Here is a 27,318-nt window from a genome sequence, read left to right as displayed (position 1 = left end):
TTAGAAAACAACTATATGTAAATTGCATTGTAAAATCAATACATTCAATACTCATTGCTATGCTTAGAATCAAAATCTGGTCATAACGATAACAATAAACATTTTTTAATGAAAATATAGGTATTTAATTATTTTTCTATTGATTTTATTTAACATTGCCAAGGTTTCAAAACTAAACTATAATTATATTTTGAATATAATATTGTTAATTTTAATTATATGTTCATAATATGTATACCATAAATATAATATAGTAATATAAAAAAATTAAACACTATTATAAAATATATGTATAGGTACTTGGTAATATAGGTCAAGCTCGCTCAGAATCGTTTTTCGTTTGTAATGATTTATCGCTGAATTCAAGTTTAATAATATACTACAGTGATTTACTCAATGATAAGGTAAACTTGGCATCTACTGTACCATATAGTGGTTACCTACTTTCCCTTTAGTTTATTAGTTAATAGTTAGCATATTAATTAAAATGTAGAAGAATTGGCTTTTTTTGGAGTTTAATTAATGAACAAGATAATTGTTAGTGATAATTTTCTATTGACTTTTACTATGATTGTTGAGCTCTTGTGGCTAAGTTATTTATATTTAAAATATAGATAACGTTGTTCATTTTATTATATATTTATAGAATGGTATTTTATATTATGATTTATTATTGATTATTGTAGAATTATGATCACAACACTAATAATAATTAGAATTTGAATATATAGAATTTGAATTTTTAGAAAAAAATTCAGCTACTCATAATTAATATACGGTAAAATAAAGAAAAATAAATAAATACTCTGCTGTACAGTTAGTGGCGTATTTTGGGGGATGTCCTCCATGTTTGGATATCCCCCCCCTGACTTAAAAAAAGAAATTGTCTAATTTATTGGCATATTATTAATTTTATAATATACTATTTAAATTTATCATAAAATAACTGGTATTATCATTCCTTATAAGTTATAACCACAAATATAAAGTATAAACTAGATAGCGAACTCTTTTTATCACCAATATTATTTCAACGTGATAACTGACACCTGGTGTATTATTGTCCGCCATCTTTAAAAAGGTAAAATAATTGATAAATGTAATAAATTGCAAAATATATTTTAAATCAGTTTTATTAAAGAGGTAATTCTGAATTACCGAGATACATATTATAAAACAAAATTTTCCAGTAGGAATTAAATCTTATGTTCAAATACAAACGCGAGCAAATTGAATGAATAACTTGTCTTATGTGAGGACCTCAAAAATACAACAATGATGGGTTCAACGTATCTGATGACAAGGATGTTGATAAAATATAATATACATTTTAATATTGCATTACTTATTATTTTGACCTATTTCTTCTAAACCAAGAATTATTAGTTAGTTTTGACTTCACCAAAAACTTATTTTTGTTGTTACACGCCAAATTAAAAAACTAATTTTGAATAATTTTAATACCTATGCAAATGATTGAAATAACTTCATATCTTTCTGTTCGTATCAAATAATATTACTGAATTACATAAGTATTCATTCAAATAAAACGAAAAATTATTAATAAGAACCAATTATTTAAGTTAAAGAATATGAAGATAAAACGAATTAATGTGTTATGAATTATTATAAAATTTTAATATTATTTAAAATCTAACCAACAAGTTTTGAATTCTAATAAATACTTTTACTAGTTATAAAAACCAAGCCGTCATTGATTGCATGTGGAAATTTCTCTTACAACCTCACATAATTTTTAAGATGAGAACTACTGGCTTGCTTGTAGATGTATTTTCCTCAAATTCATATTACTTTATAGTGAACTAATTAAAAATATATTTATCGATAAACGGTTACTTTTTGTTCCGATTACAATCGGATTACAATTAAATTCCGAATACATAATTATTATTGAGATTCAAAAAAAATTAATCGTGTCGTGTGAGCAAATCCCTCTACGTCTGAGTAATAAAGTTAGAATTATTCACATAATATAAAAATTAAATTAAATTAATTATTAATTTTTTTATTAAATTTACGTACCTAATCATTTTTAAAAGATAGACAATTTATAGCATATATCACATGGATCATTATAATTATTTTTATTTATTTTAATTAACATTCAATTTTTTTTATTCTTTGTTTGCTTATTAATAAATTATATATTAAACATTTATAACTTGTCTCTCAATTATTACTTTTATTATTGGATTAAATATAATTTTTCGATTTATTCTGATTTGGATGACAGATATTAGGACTTAAAAAATATTAATTAGTTTCAGTGTTGTCAAATTATTAAAAATTGCGTAAAAAAAAACAAGAATCAATTACTTCCTTTTTTTAAAATTAACGTCTTCTAACTCAGAATTCAAATTACCAAATAAGAATTAACAATGATACGTCTACGAATAAAGATTGAGAAAATAATCTTAAACTTGTCTATTATAAGTACCATACACCAGAGTTTCAAATGTAAAACTTTTTGTCAAGTCCTAACATAGTACCTAATTTGAAAAAGTATAAGTTCAGTGTTTTTTCCATCAGTAAATAATTTAAAAAAAATAGTTTATGAAGTTCATTAAATGTTAGACAGTGGACACCCCCCGAAAAATCACCCAAAATCAAACCGTAATCAGGAAATTCAAATAAAATATTAAGGAAAATGGACATTTTTACTCAATACTAGTTTTGAAAAAATGTATTTTGTTTTTTTGGCGTTAATTAAAAACAGATGACTGTAAATCATTGAATTTTTCAAAATAATTTAACTCTTTTTAAGATATTTATAGATATTATAAAAAAATTTCGATTTTTTTTTCAATCATTGTATTGATAAAAATATATGGCTTGGTCAAAGAGTTTAAATATTTAGTAAGAGGTTCCTAATAATTTTTTATTTTAGGTATTTAAAAATATTTAAGTTTAATACGAATAACTTCTATTTTTATAAGCACTTAAAATTTATACTTTGACAAAATACGTCAGAATTACCTACAATATACGTAGGTATTATTCTAAAAGTACGGAAATGCATTAATATATACAATAAATAAATTAAGCAATAATACAATTGAGTATTGATTATAATAAATTATAGTTCTATTTAAAATGAATACCTACTAATTATTATACTTACATATAGATATACCTAGTATATTTTGAAATGTTTAATAATTACTATAGTCATTACAGCTTACATTTTAGCTGATCTTGAATTCGTCGATATAATATGGTAAAAATCAAGTTCAATTTTATTAATATTTACAATTTAGTAACAACTTTATATTATATTGTTACAATGTTACCTATTTCTTTTAAAAACGACCGTGTTTTTTTTTTAAACTATATTATAATTTATATGCGATTTAAAATTATAAACTAGGTACAAGTATCTAGTTATTAAACCGGAATATCAAATGATTTATACTTTTATTATTTTACACATGTTTAAATATTTAAGTTTAATAAGGCCCGTGTTTAAATTATGAAGGTAAGTTTAAAAGTAAATTCATTAGAATATTCTGCCATCTTCATAGTTCATGGAACATGTTATATTGAAATAAGTAAATATAAAAATTACGTATTAAGAAATGTTGAATTGTCAGAGGTGGATACCCTGCCATGTTTCCCGCGCATCATGACGGCATAATACTATCGTTCAACGTTTAAAATACTTTATACTAGAAAGCATGAATGGTCAAGGTACTATATACCTATCTAAATCTGATTTATTCAGAATAGTGTTATGATGTGTTTGTTTATTTAAGTTGTAAACTTGTACAAAAATATTACTTATATCTATTTAAATATTATGAAGCTTTTATAAATTGTAATGTACTAATGTATTGTCTCTTGCAATGTTGTTATAATTATTTATTACGGTTCTATAAAGTTGCGTATATCGTGTCTTGAGAGATAATGACTTATGAGAAAAAGTGTCTAAAAGAGGAAGAGCTTGAGCCTTCCAAAATGTTTAAAAGCCTTTTTAAAATATTATTTAAAATTAAATTACATAAAAATAAATTGAAAGAACAATAAATAACTACCATAGAACTATGAGTATTTACGTGTATTGTATAAAGTTAAATAAATACTTATACTATTATGACAGCATACCATTCATTTTGTTTATTTTTTTATTATAGTGTGTTAAATTTATTTCAAAAGTATTAATAACATTTTTATTTAAATATCTGTTGCTAAGTACTTACTATGAGATTATAGCAATACATCACTAAATTCAAATTCCTCCAAATTTGAAGCTTTATTTGTGCTTACGTTTACGATAATTATGTATTTATACGCCACGTAGACGTAGTATTATACATATTATATTATTTTGTATAATAAATAAAATATAGTAATAAACATTGTATCTATCTTAAAATATTAATATTACTTATTGTACTTAGTATAGTTTGTAATTTTTCATAATAAAGTCAAATATATTTAAAAAAAAAAAAGAATTATTTATCTAAGATTCTAAATATTAGGTATTATAGTAATATTGAGATTAACATAAAAATATAAATTTAAGCTGATAATAAGTAATTCAGATAGTTATCGTCTGTAGTACTTTTTAAATTTATATGCATTTGATTTTTCTGATGGGTAATGTGATTAATTTAAATTGACTTTATAATATTTTTTATGTTATATAAGGGATTAGAACCGGAATCGATAATGAAATATAATAATAATGAAGACAACACACTTTGCAATGATGGTGGAAAACTGTAATGCGATTGGATAACCTTTATACAGTTCTGATTCCTAAGTATTAATTATAGGTAAAAACTTGCAGGAATCTCAATCTGTACAGGGTAATGTTTTCATCCCTTTAATTGTTATAGGGGATATAATAAGTTGTACGACAACGTTTATCGTAGGTATTTGATTTCTGAAATCAAACATCTGAAAAATGTAGTGGTGTAGGTGCATCTGTCAAACCATATCCATGTGATATTTTTTTATCGTCATACTACTTTTTGAAATAATTTTGTCGACATTGTCGACTCCTACACATGGAATTTTAATTTAAAATAGTAGGTACTATCAAAAATCGATTGATCAAGTTGCAAACAGTGCTCGAATTGGTATAGGGAACGCATGAGAACTAAGCTCCTAAACTAGCTTATGATATTAATTAGCGTTTCCATACTAAATTTTCCTAAAAGAACGCACGAGTACGCAATCGATCAATATAAAATTTAAATGACAATAAAATATTTTTTTTGTATAATATTATATTATAAGTTTTTTAATTGAATTTCCTACCTATAATGTTTTTTTTCCATTCAATACAATTAGGAAAAAAGTTTTAAGTTTGAAGTGATTAAAAGTGTAAGCATATTAACACTTAGTCAAGTATAATATACATCACAATTTATTTAATTTAAAATATGATGGTAGTAATTAAGGGGTTGTGTGGGGGGGGGAAAGCTCTCCACGGATTAGTATTAAACAAATATTCAGTTGGAACGCTGTTCGTTCAATTTCTATTTGGTTTCTATTTGGTCGATTTTAATTTACCAATTCGGGCATTGGCTGCAAATGCGCGTGTCAAATGAGTGCAGAGTTTCAATGACACGCTAAAAAATAGAAACGGAATCGCGTATGTTTTTAAATAGGTACCTAATATAAAATTTTTTTTTTTCCTTTATTATTAAATACACAATCTGTACCTTGTGGGTACAACAAGAGTATTAGCTAAAATATAAAAAAAAAAAAGCAACCGACGGACGGCTGAGTAGCGTCGGTGTCTATATGCATAGGGCATCTTCGTCCCGTACAGTTCACTATAGATACGTAGGTACAGTGCACACTATTGTAAAACTATCCACAACGACCACAATTCATATAATTTAATCATATTTACACACGACACTGAACAGTACAAATAGTACATTACACGGGCACACGCGATACAACACATATATTTTGAAGGATTAGGTATATATTATAATATTATATTATGTATAATATTATGGTATATAACGCGGGGAGAGCGCATGCGCGCGCGCGTCCGTGTGTTGTATTGCAGCAGCACGCGGAGGAATCCGATTTTGGCGCGGCTTCCCGCAGCGGCGGCGGTCACCGTCCCGTTGGTGGGGAAAGCCGGTCGGCGCGGCGGAGTTCGGGGTCGGGCCCAACAGCGTCCTTCGGTGGAAGGAAGCCGAACCGCCATTGGCCGAGGAACCGCAACGGCACACAGCAGCAGCCAGCCGATTGGCCGCACCTCGCCACCGCCGGCACACGCACACGGACTGCTTCGATTCCCCGCCGCGCGACACCCTCTCCACCCCGCCATCAGCACAGTTGGTCCGCGTAAACAAAGGCTCCACCGCCGCGTTACGAAAAACCGTGTACACCAAAAAATCCCGAGGGAACGTAATAACTTTACGACCGTCGTCGCCCCGATGCTTTTACGGGACCGTAGCAATTACGACTTTTCCAATGCTGCAGCATAACGTATTATCCGGGTACGTCGTCGAAGCTGCCGCCGCCGCCGCCGCCACATAATCATCGCGCGCGCGTGTGTGTGCATGTGTGTGAGTGTGTGCCGTGTACGTGTGCGTGTATTCGGTAATTCGGTTGTTCACTGTTCAGTGGCCAGTGCTGTTTCTTGTTTATTTCCGATCAGACATCCGCGTTTCGGCTGTAACGCTGTAACTCGCAAGCCTTTTGCCCGCCGAGCCAATCCCTCCGACGCCGATGTCATGGGACGCAATCGCTGCTGCACCGTCGTCAACGCCACCGCAGCTGACCATTGACCGGCGTTTCGTCGCCGATTTCCCGGGGTAAGTGTAATACAACTGTTCAACCGTGTGCCACAGACTCCCGCGCTACGGATACCGTGATTTTGGCATCTGGACCCGCGTTCGTCACCTCACCTCCTCCCGCTGGTGACCGGACGTGGTATTGCCGTTTCGAAAAGTCGCGTGTGTCGCTTACTCGGCAGCGTCTCATTGTCGGTTTTCGCGTTTCCCGATCAAAGTTCTACCGCCCCTCCCGTCTGTCTGACTACCCGCCTACCCATCGGTTCGTCGCGCGTGCCAGGCGGTTCACCGCGTTTCGTGCGATGGTACGGTCGCGCGCGCGCCAGCCAAAACATAACCTCTACATCCGCGTATCTCCGCGCCGCTGTTACAGCGTCTCTGGCTCTTCATCCCCTTTGTTTCCGGGACTTTTAAAATCGCATCATCTCTTCATTGTGTCACTCTGTTCGTCAAGCAATATGTGTTCGGCGTCCGCCGCGGACGCCAATCACCATCACCACGCGAATCGACTATAGTTCGCCACCGTGTAAAGCTCCCCTAAGTGCAACGATAGTGTTTGGGTCTGTTGAAGACTGAATATCTCATCCGTCGAGTCGGTAATGTCATTGTTATTATCCGAGCATTAATCCACATTGATAATTCAACAATGTCAAATTTTTTTTTTTTGCCAGGAGCTGATCTCTTTATCAAACTCATAAGTCATAATATATATAACTTTTTCACTTCCAACACATCAATTAGATTGTCTATGAGTTTGTTAATTGTCTTCCTCACTAGTTTACTATTATTTGATTTTTGTTAAAAAACTTTATGACGTAAGGTTTTTTAAATTACTGTTTGATATATGGCACATTGAAATTCTAATTAATTTTATTTCTTTGTAGACATAATGTAGGTAATTTAACTGACACTTAACAAACACACTTTGTTATTCTATTGTCAAATATTATTATTTATAATCATTTAGATATTTAAATAATTATTTTTGAACTACTACAATAGAATTTATCTTGGAAATCTGTCTAAGTGATAATTTCAGATAATTCAGACACATTGAGTAATCCATTCCTATTTTGTTTTTGTAAATAGCGAGAAAAAAATTATATCAGGTAGTTAATTATTAATTATTTTAATACCTAGGTAGTTTTATAAGTTCATATATATTTTAATTATTTTTTAAATTTACTATACTTCTATTCAACTTATCAGATTATGGTGACTGTTAGTCTACTGTATTTAACTTCACAAAAAGGTTAAACATAAGTATTTATTTAAAATGTTCATTCAAAAGTAAAAGTACTTATTCATTGTATTTTTGAATATAATATGATTTAAACTGTTTAAAATCAAAGTTTGAACTTTTTAAACTGTTAAAAGTTGTACTTATTGGTTAAAAACTTTTTAAATATTAAATATATTTGTGTACTATATAAAATAGTCAAATGTCAAATAGGTAGGTACCTATCTTATACATTTTATTTTGCATAGTAAAAGAAGGTTACTAATTAAGTACTTATATTATTTTTAAACTATAAAATAATTTAATTGCTATTGTTAAAATGCTTACAATTTATGACTGTATCTACATACATGATAGATAATATTATTTTATTAGGTATTTGTTAATTATTTTACACCTATTTTGTTCTCTTATATTAAAATTATTTTTATACCTAAATTTAAGTAAATTATTCAAATTTTAATGAATAGGCAAGTTGATATTCACTCTAGGCACCTAGTTAAATGTATATAGAATGTTTACCTTCAAATAGATCAGCCAATTCCATTTTCTAAGCACTTGAATAATTTATACTTAATAAAATTCCCAACTATTTTCATTATTTAGGAAGTTTTCTTTTGAATTTATTAATGCTTTTTAATTTGATATTTGTAAATATTAAGATTCATTCTTTATTATAATTAAATTTAAAAAAATAAGTTATCTACATTTATCAATAAATTATTTCAGGGAAGAATATATTATATCTAATTCCAGTATTATACCATTATGTAACCATTTATTTTAATTTTAATACATTGGGTAGTGTATGAAAAGATAATCTAAATAAGATAAAAAAAATTATAAATTTTGTTTTACATATAATTATTAAATATTATTTTGTTTGAATCATATTCAAGATTAAGCCTCTAGGTCTAAACACATTTTTAATACCTAATTTTGTTTTATAATTCTATTTCCTTTATATAATATTTTAGGTATGTAGGTAGTGTTTTTTTTCTTTAGGTACCTATTTATATTTTATAAAACAAATTAATTTATTAATTTATAAACAATTAAGTAGGTTGGTAAATAGGAACCTATAACTCGATAAATATATTAGGTTTTTTTTTTTTGTAAACCCCTTAATGAGGAAAACCATGTTAGCATTATATCCCCTCGAATATGTTAGGTGCTTAATAAAACTAATTTATTTGAAGATTAAAGATTAAGGAATCAAGTATATAAGATTAAATTTTATTTTTTCCTGATTATGATCTACCATCCTTAAACTCTAAAGATTTTCTCCTGATATTTTTGCATTTCTAAGGACTATCAAAGTGGCATAAGGTTTTATGTTTAATACCTATATTGTAAAAATTTAAAAAAAAAAAATTAATAATTTTATAATAAAATTTATGTATGTTTTTAGGTTTAACAGTTTTTGAAGTCAATTTATCATACAAAATGTCAAAGGCATGCAGAATGTTAAATCTGGACGAAGATGGATCTTCTACTCCAAATACAGCAATAATTAAATTAGGTGCGTGATTTTAACCTTATATTTGAATAAGTACTACAATTAATTTAATTACTGTATAAAATTCATAATTATCTATGTAGGTATTAAGTTTATCTAGTCATGTTTGGTAGGTAGGTTCTTATTTTAATATTTTATAGATAGGTTATATTCATGTTATGTAAAACTATATGTTCATAATAATATAGGTATAAATTTAATAAATAATAGCTGTTGGTTATTTAAAAATTGTTCATTCTATTTTTAAATTATTAGTTTTCATTGTTAACACCAGATTACAAATTATATGCTAATGGCTCTTTGGGGACAAAAGAAATCATTGTATTATTTTTATTTTATAATTAAGGATTTAGTATTTTACTAAACTGTGACTGACTGAATGTATGTGCTGTATTACCAATTACTATCTCTTAGTATTTAATATCTATAATTAACGTTATCTTATTTATGCAATTTCAAAAAAAAAAGTACTTAAATGTTACTTAAACTTATACAAATTAAGACAAGAACTAATTGATTTTCTAAAATGAAAACAAAATTTTGGTGATTAATGATTATCATTATTCAAGTTGAATAATTGTACATCTATATAATAACAACTTAGTTATAACTAGAGTTAGGGTTTTAATGACCTAAAAAATGAACTTAAAAATGACCATAAAATGTACTTAAACGAACAAAAAAATTTAATTTTAAAATAATTATTATTTGTTCATTTTTTATATTATACAAAATAGGTAAAAATTTGTTTTAAGTAAATTAAATAAATATATTCACATTTGAGTTGACAATTAATTATATTACATTTTCAATATCAATGGACTGTAATAGGTAATTGGGATTACCTATTCAACATATATTAAAAAAAGTTTAAACAAAACAAAAATTAGTTTAAATACACAAAATCAATTTAATATTTGTAAAAATGCAATAAAATGCAAAATAAAAATTTCAAATTCTAAACTGTTATATAACAAAAAAATTTAGATTTTGGTTAGAAATTTATAACCAAAAGAAAAAAGAAAAAGTCATCCAAATTCCTAGTTCTAGTTATAACACTAGACTTAATGGAGTTTTAGTGCATATGCCTATAACATAAGCAATTAAATTATTAATAACCATATTTATATTAAAAAAAACTGGCTAAATAATTTTTGTTTAACTTTAAAAAAAAATCCCCAAAAATTGTTTAATGAATTTAAATATTATGGAGATAACATTTATTATGTGTGGTAATAAAAACTCTTGTTGAGATGGTTTATACTAATACATTGTGCTATACATCAATATAAAAATGTCTCATACTTATTGTTGACAACTTTTGTCATCACTTGATGTTTGTCATACAATTTTTTTTTTTAACTATTCACTTTGATTTCAGTAATTCGATACAAAACAATAAAAACATATATTGTATTGAATTTTTTTTTTCTTTGTATACAGGATTTATTTTTTACACACATGCATTTAAATATATTAATATGGAGATTACAGGATTATAATAGGATTATATTATATTAAAAATGGGATAAAAAAGAGTTCCATTCAAAGTTGGTTAGGACAAAAAGACATGATGTTCAAAAATATAACAAAATCATGTTTTAAACAAGATGTAGTTTACCTTATTAAAAACTATTTAAATGACATAAGTTGATGGTCAATTTTCTAAGGTATTATTCCAACAGACATTGTTTAAGGACCATGAGCAATGTAGTGGCCATTATTTTCCATGTTCCATGTAGTTTTGATGAAAACAAAGTTAAATTGTAATAAAAATGTAATTATTTTTAGTAAAATAAGTACTTTTATTAATATTATTTATATTTTACTTGAATAATTTATTATGTATTTGTAATGTTTATAAATAATCATAATATTAAACATTATTATAAACATAATATTTATTATATTTAGTTAACGTCATACCAATGGATTTTTTTTTTTTTTGTAATAACAACCCTATTACTTAATGGTCTTAAATATATTTTCAAAAATGTTTGACTTAGTAATTTTAGTATTAATGTTATTTTTATGCCTTTATTTAATTCAAGTGTTATTGATTTTTATTCTATTTTATGATCATTTAAATACAACTAATATTTTAATTTTACAGATCCTAATATGACAACTTTCTTAACTCCATCACCATATCATTTACTTGATCATGAATATGGTATGACACCACAAAATCAAATCATTCCAAATCCACTTACATCACCATTAACAAAGTCACAAGTAAGTAATAATATAATGCATTGTAGATTTAAACATTAAAACTGTAGTAGTAATTAATTCTTATCTGAATTTTTTTTTTATTTAATAAATAAAACAAAATGAAATCAGAGTATTATTATTGAATAAAAAAGGAAAACTACCTATTTCTAGGTAATTTTAATTTTGAAATTTCATGATACACATTTATGTATATTTAATAAGTATTAAACTATTTCATGTATAAAATATGGTCAATATTGCTCATAATTAATTAATTAAATATATAATAACTTATAAGTAATTTAAATTATCTACTGTGATTATATATTGTGTTATTAATTTTAAGTTAAATAAAATATTTTTGGGTTATCAAAGTTTTTACTTCTTTATCTACATAAATAAATACCTTGTTTAATTTTTATAATATAGTTTTAATGTAGATTAACTTAAAAATTTAAAATGTATACATTTTATTTTAATATACATTGAATAACAATAAAAAAATAAATAATTATGACAGAAATCATTGAAAAAGTTTGGTAGAAGCTACGAAATGCCTGCAAGACGTGTAAAGCTAACATATTTAATTTATTACTAGTCATTAAACTCAAGAAAATAGTTTAAAACATCTATTTTATTGAAGTAAAATTGCATTAATAACTTATACTATGATCATTATTTGAAATCATAAACTAATATTTAAGATTTTTTTTGATTTTATTTGTGCAACTATAATAGATTTGTTAATTTAACTAACTTTTATTCTATGAAAATATTAAGTACCTATAAGTTTATAATATAAAAAAATACATACAAGTTATAATGTAGTTAAATCCAAGTTATTTATTATTTTTTATAATTTTTTCTGGGGGGGTCGAGACCCAGGGACCCCCTCCCCCTGTAAATACGCTACTGATTATATTATTATTTTTACATTAAACATTTATTTAATATTTATATCTAGTTTTATTATAACAAGTTTGTACAGAAACAAGGTTTACTTTTACCTTAAAAATGTGTTGCATACAATAAGTAAATTACACGAGTGTTTAAAATATTTAAGGAAGTAAATCGTTGGCCTTTATTTATTTTATTTTACACTTATTTCCTTGTATATTTTAACATTTTAACTCGTATTGTTATTTATTGAAGTATCTTTTATTTAAGGGTGTAAAACGAAGATTAAATTTAGAATCACTCAATTTTGGATATGATGATGTTACACCTTTGACAGCTAAGCGAATGAGAAAATGGTCCAGTTCAAGTGCTGGTAGTGAACCTAGTCCTGCTCAAAATGGTTAGAAGAAGAATGTTTAGATTTTGATTTATTTAAATGTATACTTAATTATTATAAGTAATAAATCTACAATGTTCATTATTTTAGTAGCAGGAAAGAAGTGTTCAGAACGTCCAACACGTTATGATACCTCTTTGGGCTTGTTAACCAAAAAATTTATTGGTTTACTTGAAAATTCTACAGATGGTGTTGTTGATTTAAATATAGCATCAGAAAAGTTAGATGTACAAAAACGAAGAATATATGACATTACCAATGTTTTAGAAGGTATCGGAATTTTGGAAAAAAAATCCAAAAACAATATTCAATGGAAGTAAGTTAATAAAAAAAAATATTTATTAACAAATATGGAAATATGTGCTTATACACTTAGAAATAGGGTTATATTTATGAACCAAACAACTTTTTTAGAGGTGGAAATGTATATGGGTCAGACAAGAATAATGTTCAACAAGACTTAGAAAAAATGAAAGCCAAAGAAGAAGAATTAGATAATTTGATTTTAAATACTGGTAAGATTAAAATAATTTTAACGGTATTTACATTTTTATAATTATTATTAATTATTGAGTTTTTTAAGCATTTGTATGAAAATATCGTTGACTTTTAGATATTAATTTAAAACTAGTTAAATTATTTTATCAATATATTTACAAAGTATCTTGAACTTAGATTATTAGAATGTTTTATTTTCATAATTTTAATTTTATACCTATGATAAAATATTTTATATTAAAATTTTTTTTATAGAACGAGATATCAAACAATTGACAGAAGATAAAAGATTTGGATATGTAACTTATCAAGATATTAGGTCTATTGAATCATTCAGAGAAAAGACTGTTTTGGTTGTTAAAGCCCCTCCAGAAACTGAATTGCAAGTACCTCAAGATCACACTGATGGAGATGTAAGTATAAATACATTGAATACATAGGAATGTTTTGGTAATTAATATTTAGAATATACTCAATATTTTTTTTAAATGTATCTCAAATAACAAACTTGTTACCTCTCCTTAGTTATCAAATGTCATAAAAAAATATTAATAATAACAATATATTTGTATATACTGTAAATATTTTCAATCGGCAATATTAATACATCAATAATATTTATGATAATGTATGGCTCTTTAGTGAACAGTATTGGTGGTGTAACCTTAGAATAAACTAATATATTTGTCTACCATTTACCGTTCATTTTCCAATAAAACTTCCTGTGAATATATAATTTATATTAAAATGTTAATTTTTTTCATAGCAAAAGATGTATATGAAAAGTAACACTGGTGAAATAGAAGTGTTCTTATGTCCTGAGTATAACACCAATACAACTTCACACCAACCACAAAGTCAATTAAGGCCGTATACATCTCAGGTTAGTGTTGTAATTAATGTTTAATGTGCATAGGAATTAATTTTTAAATTTTTCTAGTGTGTCAAAAATTCATCAATTGGCAATACGGTTATAAAATCGCCTCAAAAGTTATCAGTTATTCAACAGTCACCAACTTATTTGTCACACAAATATAAAATGGAAATCATTCAATCAGACACTGTAGAAAATGTAGAAAATACAACAATAAGAAAATTCAAGGAAGAGCCGTTGGAAGATCAGCAGTATATACCCAGTACAAGTGGTTCCGGTATGCAAATTATTACACATATACCACGTTACGTTTTACACGCACATCCTGGTTTATGCATGATATGGCCATGAAGTTCAAAACTGTTACTGTTGCTCGCTTATAATTTCTTCTACTTTTTTATTTAGTTCATACTAATATTTATTTAATCTTCTTAATTCAATACTAGCTTTTAAATTTGGTTTCCATTTTCTTCTTAACTATTTAAATGATAATAGTACGATGCACGATGGAAATCTCATTCCAAATGCATGATTGTTGATCATTGTTAATTGGTTTACCAGTAGTTAATTTTGTTATGTTTTTGTTTTTTTCATTGATAATCATTTACAACTTTATTTACAATAATATTATTATATATAATACTTAATTCTGTCATTTGTAATGTTTATTGAAAACATGTTATACCTAAACTATACCTTTTTAATGTAAAATATTAAATAGAACTTATCATACAATTTGTTGTACATTCTCAATAATTAGTAGCATTTAACTTGATTGATTGATTGCTAGTCAATCAAATATTGTAGATAACAAAAGGTGGCAATATTGATAATACATTTTAGATAAATGATATTTATATATATATAATGTTATAATACTATTTTATATTTAGTTCATCGATATATTCTAAGCATTTGTTTGGCTTATAAATGTGTGTGTGTGTGTATATATATATAATACTTATACACATATATTTATGCAAGATAAAGTAAACTTTTTTCTTTAAAATACAAAATAATAATATTGCCACCTTTAAAAATGTTTCCATTAATTTTTACCTTTTATTGCCAGTAAAATCATATTATTATTTTTTTTTTTTTGGTAGTAAATATTTATTTTATTTATTTATTTTTTTTTTTTTTTTTGTATTTAACTTGTGGGTTAATTTCAGACTTAAATATTAACAAAATAAAAATTTGTTTATTTGAATGTATTTTAGATTTTATAATAATGTTCTTATAGATAAATCATATTAAAAAAATCTCAATAATACTTAAAAAGTAATAAAATATCATTTTGTTGTACAAAGTTTTTATTTTATTATTAATAATACTAAAAAATTTATTTTATTTTATTTTTGCTTATTTGTTATATTACCTAACCTTTTCTTGTATTATATACTTTTTGCTTTTTTAATCTTACAATAATACTATAACCTTGTTAAAAAAAATTTTGGGAAGCAAAATTATACCGTGTACTGTGTAGTTATATTTTTGCTCATCTACATTCCCCGAAAATAATAAAAATTCGCCATTGCTTCGGGTATACTGCTGTTGGGAAAAAACAGTCATGTCAGTCGTCCGCTGAATTTTACGAGTGCCGCATGTAATGTATGTCTTGTAGCACCATGGAATTCAGCTGTCGCCTGGTGTGTTATCTGCTTTTGACTTACAATCGGCGCTTCTTCATCACAAACACACATTATGTTGTGTGTAACATGAAATATTGTATATAGCTAAAAATTAATGATGGATGTTGATGTGCATCTACTTTTAATTTGAATTATGGTCCAATGAAGCAGCTAATGAAAATTTTAATAATTGTGTATGTTAATATTAGCTTTATATTAAAATGTTAAACATTAACATATTAATACTATGTTCATGAGGATATTTACTATTTATATAAATACATCTTTCATAAATTATAAGTAATATGTACTCATAAATGTGTAATGCTTTTTTTTTTTTATCAAACAATATTATTTCGTCTTGATATTTGTTAAAATTATAGAAACAAATTTGTTTCTCTTTTCAATAGTTAAATTGTAATTATGTATTTATATTTGGATTTCAATGAAAAAAGTGTTTGTCGTAGTTTAGCATTTTCTTAACATTTTTATGCTCTTTCATAATTGCATGAAATTTGTTGCTTTTATTGAATAATTTTTTTGTAATTTGTTGTCATATTTTGTTGTATTTTTTTTAGCTAAAGATACATTTGAAATATCTTGCGAACCTTTCTTGATGCTTGAACCTCCAAATGAAGATGACTACAACTACTGTCTGGATTCTGATGAAGGCCTTGGTGACTTGTTTGGTTTCAGGTTATAAATAGGCTAAAACAATAATTCTTAGTATATATAAATGTGTGTATTATTTTCTAAATTGTAAGTCTCTTCATTTTTCCTCCCTTGTATAACAATTCTTTTATTTACTTACCACTTGGTATTTATGTTAAATTAAAGTAATTTTTTATTTAATTTTTTTTTTTTTAAACTGAATTTTAGTTAATCCCAAATTAAATTTTTTAATATAACTATTATTTAAAAACCATTGATTTTATTACATATTATGTTTTTATTTTAGTTTCCAATTTTATTTTATTTTTTGGACATAATTATTTTGATATCAAGGTACAAAAAAAAGTAATTTCAAATATTATTTATTAGAAATCAAAAATTCAGTTATGAAAATGTGTTCAAATTATTTATTTTGTTTAACCAATTTTATTTCTGTTTTATGTTTTCGTTCATGTGCAATTTTTAGTTGTTTATTTACTAGTTATTTGAAACTGCTAAATTTATGCTATTTTTAAAAGAGACAAAACTATATTTTATGCTATTTAGTGCCTTTAATTTGTTAAAAATAAATTTTGAGCTTTCCCTTAAAACAAAACTGTTGTACAAGGAATGGGTATGCTCGACATTCAGAACTGAAACACACCATGTATTATAAAATCAATAATTTCTGTATATTAAAATGTCTAAAATATAAATTGTTTATTTTATTACTTTTAGATTTAGAATTTACCTATAGTGATTAAGTAAAAATTAGAATTATTATTCCAAAATTAATAATTATGTAAATTTACCTTTATGTAAGTACTCAAATCTGTTTTTTTTTTTTTATATATATATATATATATATATATACATACGCTTGTATGTTGAGACAATGTATTTTTTCCTCTTCATGATTTATACCTAATCCGGCGATCTCAATCAAATAATACACTACGTTATACCTGATGTCCATTTTGGATTAAAATTTACTTTAACAACACTACAAGTCAGTTTCTCATCATATATAAATGTGGCGTAGTATGTGTAACAAAACCATTATTGCAATGTTCTTACATAGTTGTCAAATTTAGTTATTCTAAATCAACCAATTTTATAGTTAATTATAAATTATTTTGAATGAATAAACATTATATAGTACTGTTATATCAGTGACTCGACCATTTTGAAAGTGATGACTCTAAATTGAAAATTTTATTTTTTGAAACATCTTTAAATAATATGTTGGCAAACCATAATAATTAACAACTGATCACCAAAGGGATTATCACTGCTCCCTAATTTGAGAATCACTCTTGTACAACATAATTTTCAGTTCACTTTTTAATAGTTTTATAGTAAATCTATTCTGTAATCAATAAAATTGGTCTTAGTTTCTGTATTAATTAAATATTTGTCCAACTGCATTTTACCGCGCACGTTTAGCTAATTAATCATAAATTGCTTTAATCTAAATTTCACATCCTCCTTAAATCTTATTGTTACATATATTTTCTGCGAATTAATAACTGAAATATTTGAAGGAATAATTATTTTTTTTAAATTTCAGATAATATCTTTGATAAATCTTAACCTTTTTTTGGTATTTTTCTTCTGTATTATTATTATTACTATTATTATTATTATTATTATTATTTTTTAGGACATTAACATGAAAATGTAATTTATGTATTTATTATTATTATTTTAGTGTAATTATTAATATACAATAGACATTTTTAATTTACAGTTTTATTTTAATAAATTTAAAACAAAATTATTGTCTAATTTTTACTAACCTACTAAAGTCACTGGTTATTAAATAGATGTTGATGAATTTTAAATTCAAAAAATTAAGTTTTAATACCTATGAAGAGTTTGTATATCTATATATAAATTTATATTTAACATTATATTTGTGGACCATTATTATAAAACAGAGGTTCCCAAACTTTGTGCCGTGGTGTGTTGTCTGGGGGGAGCCGTGGTTTTCTACTTCAAATTTATGTGAAGTTGGGTTTTCGGCGGTCGCTGTGATAAAAAGCAAATATTGGTCAAAAACCAATGTGGGAAAGGAAATTGAGTAGCAGTATCAAGTTTGATCCCAAGATTTGAAAAACTATACAGTGATGTCCAGGCTCATCCATCTCACTAATTCAATTGTTTTCTAAAAATAAACTAAGTCTAATTTACTTTATCTAATAAAATTAAAATTAAATATTTCAGTGTTTAATTGTATAAAATAAATATTTCCATATTATCTATTGAAGATTAAACATGTTTGTTATTTTATCTATTTTATTTTTAAAAAAAAGTCGTAAATTTTATTAAGGGCGTTACGAGTAGGAAAGATTTGGGAACCTCTGCTGTATAACATGGGTGTCTAACTTGTGGTTCTCATCATTGTCAAATGCGGCTCACGTCTTATTTATAAAAACAAAATTTACCTAATATTGTTATAAATTTTAATTTATTAGGTATTAGCTTATAAAGAATGTTTAAATTATATAAAATGATTAAAATGTGTATAAACATTTTGGCTCTTAATATTGTATTTACCTATGTGACCCGCGAACCTATCCATGTTGGCCACCCCTGCTTTCTTTATAGGTATATTACTTATAAATTCAAATAAATACATCAATTTTGGCATTTAGGTTCTTTGTATAACTGAATCTTTTTTATTTCATTCTTGACGTTCTTATTGTTTTTAAATTGTTACAATAATTAACTTACCTATAGTAGAAAATTTATTATTGAATTAGCGGTGAGCTCAGAGAAGCTTTGTAGAATTTTTAATGATTATTCAAATTTTCTTCAATATAAATAAGTACCTATATAGTTCTTCAGATAATTTTATTTTTTTTTAATATTTATAGGTACTGTTTATATATCCGTAATCCGTAAAAGTACAATATATTTAGGTTAAATTAATGGCACATTTGAGTTTTTGTCAGAGAGAGATAAAAATGGACACAAGAAATGTAATTATCTTACTATGTTCGACAAAAAAAATAAATGTGCCGTTAAAGTATAAAATATTTAATTTTAAGCAATAAATAAATTTGAGATCTATAAAGTGTGTGTTTCTAAATATTTTCAAAGAACGATTAGTCCATTGAATTATTGCGTTTTACTAATCTAATTCCTAGATATTGCTAGCATTAGTCATCTATGCGGACTGCGATAAATACAATAATATTAACATTCTGGGTTTACTTAAATAATAATAATTAGATTATTATTTTTTGTTAATTGGCAATTTACACGATCGGCCACGATTTTGACTACGAGAATCGCGGAAACCACTTACATTCTTTAGCAGCGTGATTCTCAACCGGTGTGTCACGAAGTAAGTCCAAATGTGTCGCGTGAAATACTAATATTAAATGTTACAAAGTTTTTAAACAATTAATGAGCAAAAAAAAAGTTTTTTTTATATTGTACCTATAGATTGCCTGGGTAAGTGTGTCGTCATTTGCGTGGATCTAAATTAGGATGTCGTTATACAAAAAAGGTTGAGAATCATTGCTCTAGGGAAAATTACAAACTCCCACGAAGCCAAACCCACATGTATGAGAGTCTGCCTATGGAGGTGGGTAATCCTGACTTGGCGAAGACCCCGGGCGACTTCCAATACCATGCTACTTTTCATAATAATTGTCATCGGTTGAACATAATTCGCCGGCCAGTTCTACGGCAATTTAAATTAAGGGGCTTAAATGGTAATTAGATCACGATGACATCTAATATGGTTATAAAATTGAGACACATCGGGGACCACTTGCAAGCTCAAATTTAAAAATCGATGCCCTACCCAATTGCATATAAACAAACGTGGTACATCGCCTCAGCTCGATGATCTTTCAAATGTGTTTATAATGAAAGTAAATTTTACTGAGTGTTAGTGAACTTATTTATTATTCATGTCTACCCTGCACGCATGGGTCTATCCACGACCCTAACACGTTATCTTATCTTATCCATTTTGACCGCCGTCAACCGTGAAACTTCAGTGAAGATATCGTATAGCGGCTGGCTATCCTGCAGTCGGGCAATCCCACTCCTCTAGCTGTGATTTCGCTAAACAAGTACGTTCCTGTAGACACTAGACAGCAGTGTAGCGATCAATAGGTACTTGCAATGATTACATTTTAGCTCATTTCGATTTCGTTCACTGAGAGAACGTGATTCCGAATTAACCGGAACGTGGTAAATACCATGGGATTTTTGACGTTTCACATCGCAAAAACCAAAATCCTCACTCATCAGCACCAGTCGCCAAGTACAATTTCGTTTTTCATTCAAAAAATGAAATATGGTATGTTACGTTCATCCGATATTTTGTTCTCAGCAAACCTATGGTATACCATAGCCTATGTTATTTCCGAAGTCGTAAGAAACAATTAAAAAAAACATCGTCAAATTGTTCCGTTAGTTTATGAGCTGATTTCGATCAAACAAAAATACAGAGAATTTTACATACTATTAAAGGTTTAAAATATGGGCATGTATAATACGATAAAATCCCAAGTCTGGAAATATAAATTCGATAACGTTGTGTTTACACCGTTTACAACCGTGACGCGGTCCCGCGTAATATCCGTTTGAATTCAAACGGCCTTTACGCGGAAAACCGCGAAATGACTTCTCTATCCAACCGCCAGCCGACGACGGACGACGCCGACGCACGATAACGTCGTCGGAACGTCTTGACCGCCGATACCGCGAAACGGTCCGACGACCGGAGTTAGTCTTTTCACCACACCCGTACGCGGTTTTTTTAACCTCCGGGTATTTTTTATTTTCGCGATCTGTGTATTGCTCATGTTTCTATGGTTACAACTGTGAAACCTAATCGTGTTCGTCGCGAAAATCAACATTGTGTTTTTTTTTTGGTTAATTTGTACCTAATAAACCGACGGATATCGTAATTTATCAAGTTTAAATTTGCATTGCTTTATTTTTGTCACCTTACAACTTCCCGCCGTTCCATTGCCACCCCCAGGTACACATCAACCGCAGTAGACTATACAGTAATTTGCAATTTCGAGTGTAGTTAATTTTTATCGTTTCTTCTTTATAAGTCCTTATTTTATTTTGTTTTCCGATCAAAATTCACTATACCAATAAATAAATGTCAAACAATTTATATAAAAACATTATTTTATAAACCATATTTTATATCGAATCCGAACTATAATAATGTATATACTTCGTTTGTGTTTAGGTTTTTCGGCATGTGCAACAAGATCTTTGGTGCCACCTTTATTCCTAACTCCAAAATTTTGTTGACTAAAATATTTTTAGGACTAAGTAATGATTGTTGATCAAAGATGGGACCATCCCAAGGCGGTGATGTTACAATGCAATTACAATGAAAACAAAAGAAAATAAGGACTTATAAAGAAGAAACGATAAAAATTAACTACACTCGAAATTGCAAATTACTGTATTTCAATTCACTAAAAGTAAGTCATAGGTGTACCTATTTTATTTTGGTAATTGATAACGAAAATATAAACTATGATTAATAATAAAAACTACATTTATATAATATATTTAATATATTATAAATATAATTCATGTATAAAAACTACATTTATATTACATAATATTATTGAAACGTATTCATCATACTTATTTACATTTTTTAGGATAATGGAAAAGAATATACAAATTATTCTATCAAAAATTTCAATCAATGTAAGTCGAAATAAGCGCATACCTTTAAAATTATTATACAATTGCAATGGATCTGTGTATAGGAACCTATGACTTCCTATCATGCAATCTGTGGCTGTTTAGAAAATGCTTCAATATAAATAATGTTATAAATTTTATAGTAATAAATAATTTTTTGAATTGATACGATATTTATTTCTGGTAAAAATAAAACAATATTTTATCTATGGCATGCGGATCGGGAACTTTTTTATTGTGACTTTACAGTATTTATTAACCTTATCGCACAATTAGTTTTATTATGTATATTACTATATAATATATATTAAGGGTGGCCAGCTAAAACAGACTTAGAGCCGCTCAATGTATTAATAAATTATGGAAGAGCCAAAATGAAAATAAAATTTTACATTAATGTATCTTTATGATTATCGTAAAAAAGATAATAATTATATATCAATAATATAATAAAATGTATAATATATGAAATAACATAATATTATATTAATTAATTATTAAAAATAAAAATAAATACACATTTAAATATTACATTAAAAACACTACTTTTTTTGTAAATTTTTTCTATAGATTGAAGTTTAATATAGTATTATTTTTCTTCAAATACATAAATTTATAAATTTATATTGAAAATAGTATTTTAGTCGATACATGAGCATAGTCCTCGCCAGGTCAATTCAATCAATCCGACGTAATTCGTACATCGTATGTTTAAAAAATAAAGTCATTTAAACTTATGCTGCTCTTTGGACATTTTGGCGTAGCTAGTAACTTTAAAAAAAAAATGTCTCTTTCCTACGAAAAGGTACCTGACCCCTCTGATATAGTGAGAGATTTTGATAAACCACAATGCTCAATTTATTATGAGTAATGTAAATTTTTACCGGGCAATGTATTACCCTGCCTGGACAAATTAGTATTTCAATGTATTGCCCAAAAAACACCGAGCAACGTATCACGTTGCTTAATAATCCACTTTGCCCGTAACATAACATAATATATATTCACTTTTGGTTATTGTTTTAAACAGCTTATAATAAACTTGATATTTTTAACTTTACGATTGACCCATTAAAATTTTTTTTGCCATAATATTAGTATACAAAATACACTTAAAATTGTCGTTTTCTGCGGAACATGGTGCTTTTTCTCTGATAAGTCTGATGCGCTATATGTATAATAACTATTTAAGTAGAATTGTAATAATAGGATTAATGAATATTTGTATCTTTGTAATAAATGCGTCTATGCATCAATATCGTATACCCGAAGCGCCGTACCATACTTTTAATGTGCATATCTTCTTTTATCATTTTCAATACAATATATTCACAATAACATTAGGTACCAAACTACTATTTTAAATTTCATAAAAACCACATTCATACTTAAAGCGATATAAATAATATAAGTATGAAGTTTAGAAATCATATTTTATCAATATAGATAATTAATAAAATCGTTTTTATACTTTATACTTTATTTACAGCTATTTTTTAAAACACTAAATTATTGAACATTATCGATATTATAATTTAACAGTTAACAACATTCAATTGATAATTAACTAGATCGAATGTCTAATGAATATTTGTACATAATTGCCTTCTGTAATATACTATATTATTCTTAAAAGAACAGGCGTTTTTTTATTCAACCTTTTTGTGACGACATTATTTAACATTTTTCCAATTTTTTTTCACGGTGTTGAACCAAATATTCCTACAAGTGATCTATTATTCACAATTTAATATTATTCGTCATTATAGTCATTTTAAGAAACCACAAACTACATATGGGTGAGTATAAACTTATATCTAAAATATAAATACACTTTATTTTTGTAAAATATATTTGCGTTTATGGCTTCTTAAAAAGATATATTTTTTTTTTTTTGCACTTATGGAATATTTATTTTTGCGCTTGAATTATGTTTTGCGCTAATGAGTTACAGTCAAAAAATTTAATTAAAAATGAACTACATCGGAGTATTAAGCAAAAACGTGTTTACCAATTAATCGGCGACCAATTATTATTGTTTCTTTAATTACAATCATGACTTATAAATTATATAATATAGAGAATTAAGAATACAGTTATTTTCGCCTGTAAAAAGAAACGTACAATGAGAATGCGTCGAATCAGGTCAAAAGATGGTAAATGGTCGTGTTAATGCTCCCTCTTATCTTTCATAGATCAATTTCAAAATTTTAAAGTTAGCTCATACCTGAATTCCTATCCTGTCCTTGGTGTAGCACTTTAATTTGATTTTAAAATTGATTAGTCATTCATTACCGCATGGTAGTAGTTTTTATTGTAACACATCTTCATTTAAGACAATTTTTTGAAAATTTAATGATTCATCTAAAGACTGAAAGTAACCGATTTTTAATATGTTTATCCTTAATCCTCAGTTTAACTGATCTATTAAAGGGTGATCCATGTTTAAAAACTTCTGACATTTTTTCAATGACACAAAAAACGTATCTATCACATGGTTTATTTCATACATATATAATACCTAACATTGTAGATTAAAGGCAGTAATTGAAACTAAATCAAAAAATTATTAATAAATGAGTGAGTATAAAAATACAATAGATAATAATTCATAATTTTGTGAATATAAATTTTAATGAATACAACAACAAAAAATATGTTGCAATCGATAACAATACATTTTAACTGATTTAGGAGTAGATGATATCTTTTTGTTGTAATTAAAAATATATACACAAAAGAAGAATAGGCGTATTATATTAATTGAAATTATTTTTAAAAAAAAACCCTGTTGAAATGGCTATATTCACGAACGAAATGATTAAGTGCGTTTCGTGCACGCGCGTACTTACGAAACAGACCCATAACACATCGACGAGACACTGATAAAATCGAACAGAAATAAGTGTTGAAATTAATAACCGTCGTACACACGTGTTTGCGATGTTTCGATTTCTGATCAATTGAGTGACACGTCGGCGTGACGGACAATGATAATGATAATGTGTTGTATGTATTATAGGACATGTTACGCATTTATGACGATTAAAATAATAACACAAAATACAGTTAATATAGTCAATATAGAGTTGCGGTGGTTTTGTCGACGAGTGATTACAAACGTCCGGAAATTCTCGTCTCCGCCGCGCACCTTTGTAACACATGCTATTATATCATCGCACTACGCCAGTACACTGTACACATGCAATATTATACAATAATTATATTTTTGTTTCAGTGCGTAGAACACCCACAATAATATTGAGATAATAAAAACGGTCGGTTAATCACGGACGTCCCTCCCATTTAATACTGCAGGATTGTTATGTACGCGTGTGTGTTCACAAATGGCAACCGCTAGCTGTGTGGTTGTGCGTTGTGAAGATTTATATGAATATATACTATATGGATCGATATCATGCACGAACGTGGAAGACGTTGTAGACGGGCGATTTCCTGACACGGAATATTATTCAGTCAGCGCGGTTTTTATGCGATTATTGAAATTCGTATTCATTGAGTATGACACACGGTTCTTATTATTTTGTGACGAATTGGATACGATCCTTTTTATAACTGATTATTATATCAACGGATTAATGATAGTTTTTTCGTGTATTTGGAAAATCATCCACAGATGATTGTCTATCTGTTGAATATTTGTTGAAAAATCAAAATCGAAAACTTTTATGATAACGTCACAGGGCATTTTGTAGATATGTATACTGAGTGTCCGTTTGGACACTCGGTATCTAATGAAATGATTCGCCTATCACTGAGTGTCCTGACGTCCTGCTGTGTATCTAAACGATTCAGAAACAATATAATAGTTAAGGTTATGGCCGTTATAGGCTTGATTTCAATTGAAATCACTTTATTACCGCTGATTATACCGTTGTGTCCTATCCATGTTTGTAAGATCTATAATTATTACAAGGACTAAGACATAAATATCTACTTGATAATTAATAAAGCTTACTATTTTAATTCATTGAATTTAGTTAGCTTTTTGTTTGAAAGTAGATATCCATTAAATAATCATTAAAAAATTCTCTGCAACGTCATAACTAGGGCTAGGATTTTGATGCAAAGGAATCTTTTTTTTTGATGTCTTGAAACGTTGGTCCGTAAGTATAAAATGTATTTTGGGTGATACTGATTATTTTAAAGAAATTTTTTTGTTGCATTTTTTGACATAATTATTCTTAGCTGAAGTTTTTGAAAATTTTAGTAAATTTTCTTAGTTTTTAGAGGATTTTTCACAATTTTTTTATAAAATTAACGAATATTGTTGCGATTAACAAGAGACTTTCGGTAAACTGCTGACGATACGAAATATAAAATATATAGCACGATAATATTTATCGTCGATAACAATTTTTTTTTTTAAATTATTATTTTAGAATGGATGACTAAGAAAACAGAATTACAACAGAACTAAACAATAGTACTAATCATTAAAAAATTTTTTTCAATTTAAAGCTATAAAATAAATATAATTTAAATGCATTTTTTAAGTATTTTTAGGACCTTAAAATCTCAGCTTTAGTCATATCGAAAAATTAATAATACGTATTTAGTTCATTTACTACATAATAATTTCTTTATTTGTGAATACTACCCGCAAAAAAATGTTTGTTCACTTGTCCGATTGAAAGTTAATTTCAGTCGATGAACGAAAACAGAGACGATATTTAAATGCAACAATCCCGTAAACCAAGAAAAAGTTTTTATTTTATTTTTTTTTTTGTAAAACATAAAGTAAAAGTTTATAAGTATTAATAATATTATCTTAAAAAGTAGAGTTGAAAATTTTAATAATAATTATGCCTTTACTAAAATTAAAATAGAGCGATAAATATATTGAATTTATAATGATATTTATTTATTTTTGTGTCTGAAAAAAAAT

At 27.0% G+C, this 27,318-nt stretch overlaps 1 protein-coding gene and 1 long non-coding RNA gene across 4 annotated transcripts; both read left to right on the top strand.

The window, feature by feature from the left end:
• The first annotated feature begins 6,304 nt into the window (after positions 1 to 6,304).
• On the top strand, positions 6,305 to 16,893 carry LOC112602724 (transcription factor E2F6-like). Of its 3 annotated transcripts, none has more exons than XM_025350960.1 (10): positions 6,305 to 6,806; positions 9,437 to 9,547; positions 11,658 to 11,779; positions 12,926 to 13,055; positions 13,146 to 13,368; positions 13,467 to 13,567; positions 13,806 to 13,963; positions 14,317 to 14,433; positions 14,491 to 14,701; positions 16,634 to 16,892. In XM_025350960.1, exons 2-10 carry the CDS (start codon positions 9,472 to 9,474, stop codon positions 16,756 to 16,758), a joined length of 1,263 nt encoding a protein of 420 aa, XP_025206745.1. In that variant the 5' UTR covers positions 6,305 to 6,806; positions 9,437 to 9,471; the 3' UTR covers positions 16,759 to 16,892. The 3 variants fall into 3 exon arrangements, with proteins under 3 accessions (XP_025206745.1, XP_025206742.1, XP_025206743.1); XM_025350957.1 differs by having other exon boundaries at positions 13,143 to 13,368; XM_025350958.1 differs by lacking the exon at positions 6,305 to 6,806 and adding an exon at positions 7,022 to 7,381 and having other exon boundaries at positions 13,143 to 13,368; positions 16,634 to 16,893.
• Positions 16,894 to 21,479: 4,586 nt separating this feature from the next.
• LOC112602717 lies at positions 21,480 to 22,772 on the top strand. Its single transcript, XR_003115119.1, has 3 exons — positions 21,480 to 21,714; positions 21,937 to 22,177; positions 22,364 to 22,772. It is a non-coding gene; the product is annotated as an uncharacterized LOC112602717 (long non-coding RNA).
• Positions 22,773 to 27,318: the final 4,546 nt, after the last annotated feature.

This window comes from Melanaphis sacchari, unplaced genomic scaffold (assembly GCF_002803265.2).
Source record: "Melanaphis sacchari strain LSU unplaced genomic scaffold, SCAv2.0 Contig8_pilon_pilon, whole genome shotgun sequence".
NCBI classification, from domain to species: Eukaryota; Metazoa; Arthropoda; class Insecta; order Hemiptera; family Aphididae; genus Melanaphis; species Melanaphis sacchari.
The sequence above is the reverse complement of the archived record's forward strand: the minus strand, read 5'-3'. Positions and strand labels throughout refer to the sequence as shown.

Bases quoted from the DNA above. Each gene is read 5' to 3' on its own strand.
- LOC112602724 (XM_025350958.1), top strand. From the start codon at position 9,472: ATGTCAAAGGCATGCAGAATGTTAAATCTGGACGAAGATGGATCTTCT. The intron at 9,548-11,657 runs GTGCGTGATTTT...TTAATTTTACAG, and splicing joins TACAGCAATAATTAAATTAG to ATCCTAATATGACAACTTTC. The intron at 14,434-14,490 runs GTTAGTGTTGTA...AAATTTTTCTAG, and splicing joins TAAGGCCGTATACATCTCAG to TGTGTCAAAAATTCATCAAT.